General features: G+C 35.9%; 1 protein-coding gene across 3 annotated transcripts in view; it reads left to right on the plus strand.

Moving 5' to 3' along the window:
- LOC110464574 (ventricular zone-expressed PH domain-containing protein homolog 1-like) overlaps positions 1-12,180 on the plus strand; it is a 25,365-nt gene that overhangs the window by 515 nt on the left and 12,670 nt on the right. For all 3 annotated transcript variants that reach the window (XR_002464513.1, XR_002464512.1, XM_021519851.1), the window contains exons 2-14: positions 777-988; positions 1,558-1,702; positions 2,647-2,821; positions 3,494-3,657; positions 4,686-4,895; positions 5,498-5,587; positions 6,080-6,204; positions 6,560-6,751; positions 8,095-8,224; positions 9,572-9,689; positions 10,458-10,597; positions 11,220-11,348; positions 12,016-12,165. Coding sequence is in view for 1 of the 3 variants with exons in the window: in XM_021519851.1 (XP_021375526.1) it covers positions 780-988; positions 1,558-1,702; positions 2,647-2,821; positions 3,494-3,657; positions 4,686-4,895; positions 5,498-5,587; positions 6,080-6,204; positions 6,560-6,751; positions 8,095-8,224; positions 9,572-9,689; positions 10,458-10,597; positions 11,220-11,348; positions 12,016-12,165 (1,977 nt within the window). In the remaining 2 variants the exon portion in view is untranslated. The remainder of the gene's footprint in view (positions 1-776; positions 989-1,557; positions 1,703-2,646; positions 2,822-3,493; positions 3,658-4,685; positions 4,896-5,497; positions 5,588-6,079; positions 6,205-6,559; positions 6,752-8,094; positions 8,225-9,571; positions 9,690-10,457; positions 10,598-11,219; positions 11,349-12,015; positions 12,166-12,180) is intronic.

A 12,180-nucleotide genomic window follows, 5' to 3' on the forward strand; every position in this document is an offset into this window, starting at 1 on the left:
CCCCCCCCACACACACACTTTAATACAGTAGAACTGGATATAGCAACTGTGCGTTAGACAATTCATGTACTGTGTGTTAAGGTCCTACACTGGCCTTCAAATATAAATTTAGGCCCTAGCTTCCACATATTAGATATGTTCAAACACTACATCTTATACCTGTTGTCCAGTCCTTGTACAATAATGTACATGTGAATACAATAGGATAAAAATCATATTTCCTGTTAAATTTCTGCACATATTTAGCAATTGTTCCACCTCCATAATTATCAGCCATTAAATGTCCTTACATCCACATATCAAGTGTGACTCAACCTGACTATGCATTTTAATAACAGATGTCTATATTTTAAATACAGATATCTCTAATTGTGCAATAAATACAGGTAATTACATTACAAATGCAGTTATCTATATCAAATGCTTAAAATCACAATCAGCTTACCATTAACCACAGCTCATCATGTCTTATTGAAAGATAGAAACCTGATATAGAGTGTTTTGAAATTATATTGTAGTTTAATATTTCTTTCTCACTCTTATAATGCATCTCATAAATATGTATTTTCTGTCTTATACTATATGATTAGAACACATATGTACGAAAAATATCCAGCACTTTTTGAATACAGTATATGTATTTTCAGAGCCTGATAAAATGATCTACTTTATACATTCTTAGCTAATCATAACAAAATCAGTGGTACAATGTACTTGCAAAAGCTACAAAGTAGAATAAATTACAAAATTTGTCGTGATGAAATTTTACTCTACAGAAAATGCACGAGTTGTTTGCCCAAGTGTTGAATAAGAAGGATCTGTCAAAGGCAGGTGACCTTTTCTCCCTCGATGACCGCGCTATCAAGGGGGACCTTATCAGTGTCCTTCAGAAGATTGGAGAAATAATTGACAACAAAGACTATGCTTCTAACGACAATGACCAGAGTGTAGTGGAAATATGTGTTACCAGGGTTACAACAGCCATCAGGTAAATCACAGAAATATGTGTTTCCAGGGTTACAACAGCCATCAGGTAAATCACAGAAATATGTGTTACCATGGTTACAACAGCCATCAGGTAAATTACAGAAATATGTTACCCGGGTTACTACAGCTATCAAACAAATAACAGTTATATGCAGGTTACCACAGCCATTAGGTAAATTACAGAAATATATGTTAGTATTGTTTGTACAGAAATTGTGTAAGAAACAAATCAAATGAACGGTACAATTGTTATTTTAACAACATCATGCTAATTTTTATGTATACATGTATGTTAACAACAAAATATCCGTTCTGTATTGATGTATTTTTCTATGTTTTAATGATAGTTTTAACAGACCAAACCTTATTTTTTCCCTATGTTCCCTCAGGGAGACAGAGTATTGAGTTTTAACAGACCAAACCTTATTTTATCCCTATGTTCCCTCAGGGAGACTGAGAGTATTGAGTTTTAACAGACCAAACCTTATTTTATCCGTATGTTCACTCAGGGAGACTGAGAGTATTGAGTTTTAACAGACCAAACCTTATTTTATCCCTATGTTCCCTCAGGGAGACTGAGAGTATTGAGGAGCATGCCATTGCCCTAGTACGCCTGTTGGAGCTATGTCAGAAACACAACTTGAACCCGTCCTCTCAGGAGAAGGATCCTCCCCATGCCAAGATCGCCTCCGACATCATGAGCTGCCTCTTTATGGTCAGGTTCCAATCATTTTCATAGAGCAAAGACACATTACTAGACATTGTTGTACTTACTGTATATATATATATCAGTTCCTTTCGAAAGGACGTTGGTGTTTTTACTGTATATATATATATCAGTTCCTTTCGAAAGGACGTTGTTGTACTTACTGTATATATATCAGTTCCTTTCGAAAGGCAATTAACTACTGTAAATTTGAGCATATAGTGCACACTTTTTTAGGTAAATATTGTCATGTCAAAAAGGGGGTGCGCACTATACACAGGAACAAGTCATTCTTGGGTTATCGTTCTCGAGTTCCTGGTCCGCCATATTGGATTACCTCCCTTCAAATAGATTGATTTTGAGTCGTCTGTCATATATGATAAGATTGAAGATTAAAAAACAACAAAGAATGAAATTCTTTGGCGACACAATTTGTACCTTCTCTTAATTTTCCTGGTTTATACCGTTTACTTTTAGGATTTTTTTCCAAAATAAAAAAATCATTTTTATTTTCAATTTTTATTTTTTTCTTCAAATCTTACCCCATAAACGTACCTGCGCACTATATACCCAAGTGCACACTATACCCGCAAATTTACGGTATATAAATATAAATACTAGAAATACATGCACCCGTCCCGGACTATGGTCAGAGTAACAGCGGTTAGAGCAAAATTCGAGATTGGTATATGATTTAGGCTGAGTAATAATTACAATTAAGACACACTTGGATAATATAAGCTGATTAAAAAATAAAATTATGACACACCGGGACATTTATTTAACTATTTAAAGGGAGATCACTCTTACACAAATTCGAATGTGATATGTATGGTGACATATATATAATTTAAGATTGGTTGTGTTTTAATTTGAGAGAAAAAGAACAATAAAATTGTAGCAGAGTTTTGTATTATTAGGGCCTGAGATTTTAAATGGAATGTTTTTTACAGCACTACGGCAAGGGGAAGGTAATGATCCTAGCTATTCCTGTGGTTGTGAACTTTCTATGCTGTAATAACAAGGAGCTGGGACGCAATGTGTCCAGTTACCTGTCTCTGGCTGCACTGGACAACGCTGACCTCCTGGCACGTCACATGGACCTCATCCTCAACAGCATGCTCAGGGGTATGTAAAAACTAACAGTTTGATTGTTATATATCAGGGTTACAGGTCACTGGACAAGAGTGTTTTCATTGTATGTCTCATACCGTAAAAACCCATGTAATTTGCGCACCTGTGTAATTTGCGCAGGTACTTTTTGAGGCTGAAAATCGGGAAAAAAGCTTCTACTGGAATATTTTGTGCACCCAAAAAATCTGAAAAAAACCCGATGTTCATGCTCCGAAAATCGAACTCTAAATAATTTTTTGTTAAATATAATTCTTATGAATTTTTTTTCATTGATGTAAAATGATATTAAAAACCAAGAAGAAACTACGTAAAATGTGTATTTTGTTGTTTTCTTTGAATTATCTGATTACACATGACACACACGTGTGCGCATATCGGCATACATCAATTCAATTTAGCAATATTTTACATAAAACATTTACTTGCTTACAAAACAAATTCTGAAAAAAAAGTGCGCAAATTACATGGGTTTTTACGGTAATATAGACTTGAAGTGTGATAATTGTACAGCCAGAAGAGTTTTAAAACATACATGAGACACTGAAGACAGTTTTCACAAATTCCTCATACAAAACACAGCATTACAAAGCTGGAGGTTATTTTACCTTAGAATACCTGACCTTTAACTGCCTGAGATTTTACTGTAATTTTGATTTTTCCCCACAGGTAACTACATTCTGAGTACCGTGCTCCCCCAGATATTTACCCAGTGTCGACAGGCAGTCATTGATCAGACTGATCGCTTGGTCAAGATTATAGACAAGTGTGAGCCATCAGAGAGGCTTAGTCTCTTCCAGGTGTTTGGGATGATAGCCAAGACTGACACTAAAGTAAGTGTAACTTTACAGTACATACAGGGTGCGTAGTGTCTGCATGTGTGACAGGTGACCTGTTGGTGATACAGATTATTGTTGTCCAGAAACATTGCATTGTTACATGTTCCTCACCGACTTTGTGATGGGGAACCTGGATGATTTAGACAGCAGGTTGATGGTCCAATTATCACAGGTCAACTGGTCATAACATTTGGTATCCATTGTTTGTCATAAACTGAGAAAAATACATTGAGAAAAATAAAAACAAAATGAACATTCTTTGGGATGCATAATGCCAACAGGTGGTCTTACGCTCTATCGATTGAGCTAAAGAGAAATTCTCCCTAGCTGAGTGGGTAGGAAGCGGCTAGTATTTTACCAGGGTGACACACTACCCCTCCAGAAAAGAACTTGTCCCAAGTTTTCCAGGGAACATAGCGATTCTTGTGAAAGTATCGCTGAGTATATTTGTCAAATCTCCTGGGTCCCTACGTGGGCACCAATGTAACGGAAGTAATTATTTTTTCAATGCCTCCGCTAGGAGTCGAACCCAGGACCTCTGTTTTACTAGTCTTACACTCTATACCGAATGAGCTAAAGAGAAATTCTCCCTAGCCGAGTCGGTAGGAAGTGGCTAGTATTTTATCAGGGTGACACAAGTATGGCCAGAAAACAAAAATCATAAGCTGTGGGGCATAGTGGCGAAGTTTTCTGCTTTATAAACTTGTGATCTGGGAGTTGAATCCTCAAGGCAGATCCAAGATATTTCTGTAAAAATGGAATGGGTGATTACTGATAAATGGGCAAGTAACTTCAAGTAAAAAATGTGACAAAAAATAATTGAAATCTCCATTGGTGGAGATGAAACAAAGAGAATTGGAATATTCTATCGTAAAAATATTGATGTATTGGCATCTTTCAGTAAAGGAAGCCAGTCATGAAAAATTAACCAACACAATTTCTATGATATACATTAATAGCAATTGTATGCACATCATTCGATATGATCAATTACCATAATAGTATTCATTTTTCTGTTTCAGGTGCTTGAAAAGCATGTTCCAAAATTTGTAAAATATCTGTCCTCAAATACCTTGTCGCCCATGATTTTGTGCCTGTTTGTTGACATGGCAACAGCCAGTCCACTCATCTTTGTCGATCATGTGTCCACTCTACAGAAGGTTGCCGAGCAACAACCAACATACATAGTACAAGTCATACAGATCATGGGCACCCTAGCAACCATTAACAAGGTAGGCTGATGAGCTGTTTCTAAGCGAGTCATACTAGAATAAGATAACCAGACAGGACTATTGCATCAGACCTGAGACATGACAACACAAAATCCTGAATTACTTACATTAGTCTGAAACTGGATTATTTAGTCGGACATAACAGTCTGTCAGTAAACATGAATTTACTATGTAAATTTTATGAAATCTGAAAAAAAAGCATACTTTTGGGGTCATAAAATCATGTCTTAATGTTTTAATTCAAGTCTAGTTTCACTTTTCAAGCAATATGTAACCTATAAAATTATGAGTATTACATCGCAAAACTGTCATACCGGTAGTTGTATTGAAACTGTATGTGCAGATTTTATATAAAAATGTTTCTCATTTCAGAATATTTAATTGTTTAAATCATAGATACAAGAGGAATTGGGCAACAGGCAAAGCCCATGACAGTCCTCGCAATAAACTAGTACACACATATTTTAGAAATGATGGATAATTGTCGGATGATTCTTCCTTTGGTGGATTTCATTGGATGATGAATTGAGTTGGTCTTGAGACAAATTAAATGTACCTGTATTTTCGTAACACAGGATGATTGTGGTGTTTGTATGTTTTAGGACTACGCCAGGAAGAGCATGGATTATTTTGTGTCTCAGTTCGGTAGTGCGGACCAGACGGCTCTAACTGTTATTTTACAGGAGATTAAGGTAGACCCATCAATAAAACATTTAGTAGTATAAGTTGTAGTATCAACTCATTCACCCCTGATATTTTATAATGAAGTATTCCAACCTTTGAGTTGGAATAGTTCAAATGTGTCTTCAGGGGTTAATGAGAGATTTATCTAGACTGAAAGTTATATATAAGTAGTACTGTACATAATTTCATAAAAATTTGATAAATTCAAATAAGGTAACTATTAAATGGTAATTAAACTACAAAACATAAAAATTACGTTATTATAAGATAAATTGATCAATTCTTAATACTTAAAATCATGATATTTAAAGTTAGGCAGTTATAAATGGAAATTACATTGCCTTAATGGACAGGTTGTTTGTTGGCCAATATTTGAATGTAATTAGCTGTAACCATGGTCAGTTCTGTTTGATCAGACTGATCATTAAATATAACAAACTGCTGTGAAATTCTCTTGTTATTGTATATATTTAGAGTTTTATTTTAATCTTTTTATCCAGGCACTCAGCTTAAACAACCATGATCTCTTGGCTTTGAATCTCGAAGAAATCTCAAAATTGTCTCAAAATGGATCCAGTGCTGTCCGGATTCTTGTCCAGCAACTAAAGGAGGATAACAATAAATAGTGAGTACTAGATCCTGGACTACATCAGTGATGGCCTGGTGTGGACTGGAGTTTAGCCTTCACTAGTAGTCACCTGATCCGTGCTTCAGTTTGGGCTGCAGCACATAGTAGTCACTTTGTCAGGACTAGAGTTTCAATTATTTTCAGACTTTGATCACTCTGCAAAACAATCAAGTAATCAACTTCAGTGGAACATTTCTGATGACACATCTCTTTACTCGTTAGATTATTTTCCCAGGTTCAGTTCTTTAACCTTCACAATTACCAGATGTATTTTACTTATCAAACAGCATTCCCTTAACTTTAAGATAAAGAACTGTTTTTCTAAAGCAAATTGTTTTTTGTTTTTGTTCAGCTCATCGCCTACTCCAACAGAGCCTACTAAACAGACAAGATCGGTGTCGAGCCAGACGGAGGGAACTGTCACCATCATCACTGTGGGCAATCCTCCAAACGCTGCCTACCCTAGTGGGGCGGTGGCTATTCGCCACACAGCACTACCACCCAGTAACATGTCCAGCCAGCAGAGTCTGGCTAAATCATCACGGTAGGATGGCCAACCTGTCCTCACACAATGCTTCTCTCCCTTTCAAAACACAATTTGTAAATTGTATACCGCGAAATTTTCGCTGAATTGCAATTTTTGCCATTTTCACCCTCTATGATGAGGGCAAATTTATCATTACAGCGAATATAAAAAACAAACATAATATAGATAGTAATGAAATGTGAAGATCGAAATTTGATTTCATGGGCAAAGGACAAAAATTTGTATGGGCGAAAAGTTGTTATCTACAATTTAATCTTAAAGGACAAGTGAGCTTATGGCATGGAGCAGCATCTGTCTGCCATTCAGATGTCAGATATTTACTCTAAGCATTTTCTTCCGAAAAAACAGGAGACCTATGGTCTGATATTTAGCTGTAGGCATGCTTGACTGAAGAAATCATGCTTGGATGAAGGGCGATCAATTTGATTTGAATAAGTGACAAGGTCACAAGGGCCAAATTTGTAAAAAAAAACAACTATTACTTCTGAAAAACAAAGATGCTAAGGGTCATGATATTTGGCCATTAGTAGCATGCTGGTATTTTAGGACTTTAAAGATAAACAAAATGAACGATATTGGCAGTCTGTCTAGAGCAAAGGTTTATAGCATGTTTAAACATTTGAACATATCTTCTGAATAACCGTGAGGCCTATGGTCATGCTATTTGGTTATGGCAAGCTGGGGTGCAACTTTACTGAATAACCAAAAATCCTGTTGCCATGATAATTTGTTTAAATGAATGACCTTGAGTCGCTTTCGAGGTTACAGGGGTCAAATATGTTAAAATCTTTCAGAAAATTCTCTGGAATAACCAAGAGACCAAGGTTGATGATATTTCAAAGTATCAGGCTTGGATGAGGTGCTACTTAGTTTGATCTCAATAAATGACCTTGACCCACTTTTCAAGGTCATAGGGGTCAAATGTGTTAAAGAATTCCAACAACTTCTTCTGAAAATAAGGAGGCCTATGATCATGTTATTTTGCCAGTAGGATGCTGGCATAAATGTTTATTAAGTTCTTTCAAGGTCACAGGAGTCAAATTGGTTGAAAATTTGAATGTCTTTTCTGAACCACTAGGCTAAGGGTAATGATATATTGAGACATTTATTTCCACATACATGTAAATTTTCACGGAGAGAAAATCATAAATTTATTGATCTTGTAATAATTTGCTCCGATACATTTGAAGCCTGAGCAAGATACATGCCTGTATTTGCTCATCCAAAACTGGATTGGTTCCAAAGAAAAGTTTGAATTACCACACTGAAGTTACATCTCACAAGTCGATAAAACTGGAATATTACCTGTAATGTATAAACTAATAGTTATGTTTCTTCAGGGCTAGTGCTTCCCAAGCACGTCTACCTATGGATCGGCCGGTCAGTCCACTGTCCAGTCAGTTCTCAGACCGCATATCAATGACCAGTGCAATGACATATGGCAGTACACAGACTGGTCCTCCTTTACCTGTAAGTACCTCTTTGGTTACCTGTAAGTACCCCATTGTTGACTGTAGGTATCCAATAAAGCAGTCTTTATTAAGGAAAAAATAAACTCTGAAATATTTACATAATTACAATGTCTGATGAATTTGTGGTATTGGAACGGTGAAGGTGAATGAGTTCAGGACACTTACGACACAGGTAATACACCCATTGGCAGTGGTGGTAACTTGACCCGGACAAGTGGAGGACGGGGCAGTCTACAGCCAAGATGTTTCCATTACCACAACTGCAGTAATCCATTGCCAACGCTGATTTTAAAATATGTTATCAATATAAAGACACACAGTAGGGTAGTATTCAGGCTGCTGTAGGGTCTGCTTTGACTTTCATTAAGACCCTCTTTGTACTTTTACTACAACATTTTGGAACTAAAACATTAATATGATATTTGTACGAACTGTTACTATCTTCTTTATTATCCTCTCGCATCGAAAGTTCAAGGGGATATCGTTTATTCGGTATGACAATACCTTGAACAAGTTCGTGTTTTGGGTTACTGTGCTGAAGGTCAAGGTCACTGTTACTATTTTTAGAAAAACTTTGGGTACATTTGCATATCCGGTTGAAACGGTTGAACCGGTTGAACCTGTAAAGAAAACGACAGGCACAGATCTGGACCGAGGCTGACCTTAGGAAAATTTGGCACGTGTAGATTGAGGGGTCCAGACGTACCTGACCGAAACTATAATGCTGACTATTGCCAATTTGCGTTATTTCTTTCCAAAACAATGTCAAGACAAATGAAGTTTTTAAGATACGTTATGTAATTTAGTGGACGCATGAGAGAAGGGCATAACATTCTTGATACTTTGTTTTTTAGCCCTTATCATCGCTCTAGCGACTTCATTACTTAACAAAATTCATTAAACTTCATACAAGTGTTTGATATGGCAATGCCTTGAACAAGTTTGCATTTCAGATTTCTATGTTGAAGGTCAAGGTCAATGTTAGTATTTTTAGAAAAAACTTTGTCATCTCTCTAGCGACTGCATTCCTCAACAGAATTTCATGAAACTTGATACAAGTGTTTGGTATGACATACCTTGAACAATTTGCGTTTCGGGTAACTGCGTTAAAGTTTAGGGTCACTGTTACTATTTTGAGGAAAACTTTGTCATCGCTCTATCGACTTCATTCCTCAACGGATTTGATACAATTATTTACTATAACAATACCCTCAACAGATGCAGTCGCTAGAGCAGTTACTGTTACATCATTGAATTTTCTATTCATTTCTTCATACATGTGGCGCACAATGTGTGAACACATGAGGATTTGTATCACTTGTGATGCCTTGTTTTATACCTGTAGCCAGAACCTCTGCGTGATGGGGTCCAGAACTTCTGTGAGAAACACATGCCCATCATACGGAATTTTATAGAGAGTATGTCCGTGCGTATCCCTCTGCCTTCTAAGTGCAGCATAATCAGTAAGTACTCTGTATTCACCAATCAATAGTGTTCAGTCTGTGTTAAGATACATATTAAGGATACATGCAGCCTTACTATGGCATCAATCTCCTTGACAAAAGAGTTCCACTGTAAGATAACATGTAAAATATACATGATAATTTGGTTTGTTAATGGATGAAACCTGAATGATATACCTTAATCACTGTAATTAGTACCCCTTCCACTTTAGGCACCCCTCTGTCTTTTTTGCACCAACTGAAATTCTAAAAATGACTCGCATCTCCACTCACAGCCTTGACCCTAGCAAGAAGTGGTAAAACATTGATACATTCAATGTCATGTAGACTGAAGGTAGTCAGATTGCAAAAGTTGTAAACTACTCTGAAAACCAGAATGAATTTTGAATTACTAGAAATCGCTAATTGAGAACAAATGATATAAGGAATTTGAAGAATACCCTAACACAAATCACAGGTAAAAGTGTGCATATGTTCTTTTAAATATAATCGTATTGTTTTATTCATGTAAAATGTTAGGATAAAGTTGTAGAGAGCTGTTAAACTATTTTTTTAAATCACACATAAAGATTTAAATTAAGAAACAATGCAGAAACCAGAGTGTGCTCTTTTGAATATGGTTTAGTTTTACCATAAGATATTTCGAAAGGCTATATTTTTGTATGCATGTGTAGAAATAAGGAAATTCACAATAACAATATATTTCTTTGATGAGAAATAAAATCATATATTTCCAATAAGTAGAATTTAATATATCATGACTTGTAGATGGGCGCCACAAGCGGTACATTAGACTCAACTTCCTGTGTGGGGGTCAAGGTGACCAATGTCTCTATGGTAACACCTATTTCTCTCTCAACACCAAAGTACCCAAAACCTGGATCCATGTCATGTTCCTGGCTGTACAGGTATGTACCTCTTTTGTTCATTTCTCTTACTGTGGCACAAAAATGGGACAAAGAAATGGTTCTCACTTTGTGATATAATTATATAAGTAGGCGACATTTTAATTGAGCTTGATATTTAGGTACACTGTTTTAAGATGACGACTACAAGCATGATAATATTACAGTAGTATTGTGCTCAATATAACTGTAGGTCATATTGACACATATTGAGATAAACTTTTTATTCCCTTTGCATAAGCTGTCAAGTTTTGAGATAAGGTTGTAAAATATTAAAATCTCTTATTCGCATTTTTTTCATTTTCCCCCTCATATTACTGTATACCAGATAAATTTGGATGCAGTTTAATTCCACCTTTTTGACCCTCCATCATTAATGAGGGCAAATTTATCATTAAAGCGAATATTAAGAAACAGCATATTGATTATTAATGTCATAGTAATTAAATATGAAGGGTAAAAATATTTGGCAAATATGTGTTTTAGTGGTTAACGGTGAAAGTTTTACTTGGAAAAAAATTCCCTGTATACATACAAATGTAACATTTTTTCAATTTTTCACCAAAAACTGTTCAGGTGATGTAAAGTAGTGTATAAGTGAAGAGAATTGACATTATTTCCCCAGGCCCAGTCTACCTCAGCGCTGAACCAGAATGATGGGAGTATCCAGTCATTAAGGAGCTGCTGGGACAGTCTTTGGGGAGAACGGAGCAATTTCCTCACTCTTGTCACTTCCTCATTCCCTTCCCCTAAGGTTTGTTTCCCTAGGGCCCGAGGATGGTCCAGAGATGCAGATGAAAAACCTTATTCCCTCACTTTGTCACACCTTTTTCATTACCAATGAAAAGCTTGCCTTTCGACGCATCATGTTCATCTTTTGTTCGAATATAATGTCTAACTTCTTCTGTGAGAATGAAATAATAATTAATATTGAACAATACCACTCATAGCCCTCTTGCCTTAAACACAGCGTATATTGTTAGCATAAATGATATTTCTGAAAAAAGGATCTAAAAATCTATGAACCACATCTCTGATAATTTTAAAGGGTTTGTTCTCATTTGAAATAAAATCCATTTTTTACATTCAAAATCCCTTGGTTAATAAAATTCATAGATGTATATATATATTTAAAAGAGTAGAAGAAATGAATGAAGCGATTCATGTGTTCCCTGGCAGAGCATTAATAATTTGTCTCAGAAATACTGAAACACAATTTTTATAACATTTGGATAATGCAAACTAATATTTTATACGATGTCAAGCAGTTCATTATCAATATGTTTCTTACTGTATTTTATATCGCATATATAATTAACATATGTAGTAAGTGATAACTTCATAAAACCATACATCAAACTCATTAAAAGATAGTATTTGTATAATGAAGCAGCTCACTATATATTTATGTTTGATTCCAGGACCAAGATATCCTACTGCAGGAACTGCAAAGCTCTCGGTTCTTTGATGTATTTGAGTTCAATGCTGCCAAGAAGTATTGGGCCTGTTTTATGTGCAATCACCCTGAGAAGACGTTAGAACTGCTACAGAATGGCAACCCTGTGATAGCTGTAAGTGTAGTCTGG

Source organism: Mizuhopecten yessoensis, unplaced genomic scaffold, assembly GCF_002113885.1.
Source record: "Mizuhopecten yessoensis strain PY_sf001 unplaced genomic scaffold, ASM211388v2 scaffold11009, whole genome shotgun sequence".
Classification (NCBI taxonomy): domain Eukaryota; kingdom Metazoa; phylum Mollusca; class Bivalvia; order Pectinida; family Pectinidae; genus Mizuhopecten; species Mizuhopecten yessoensis.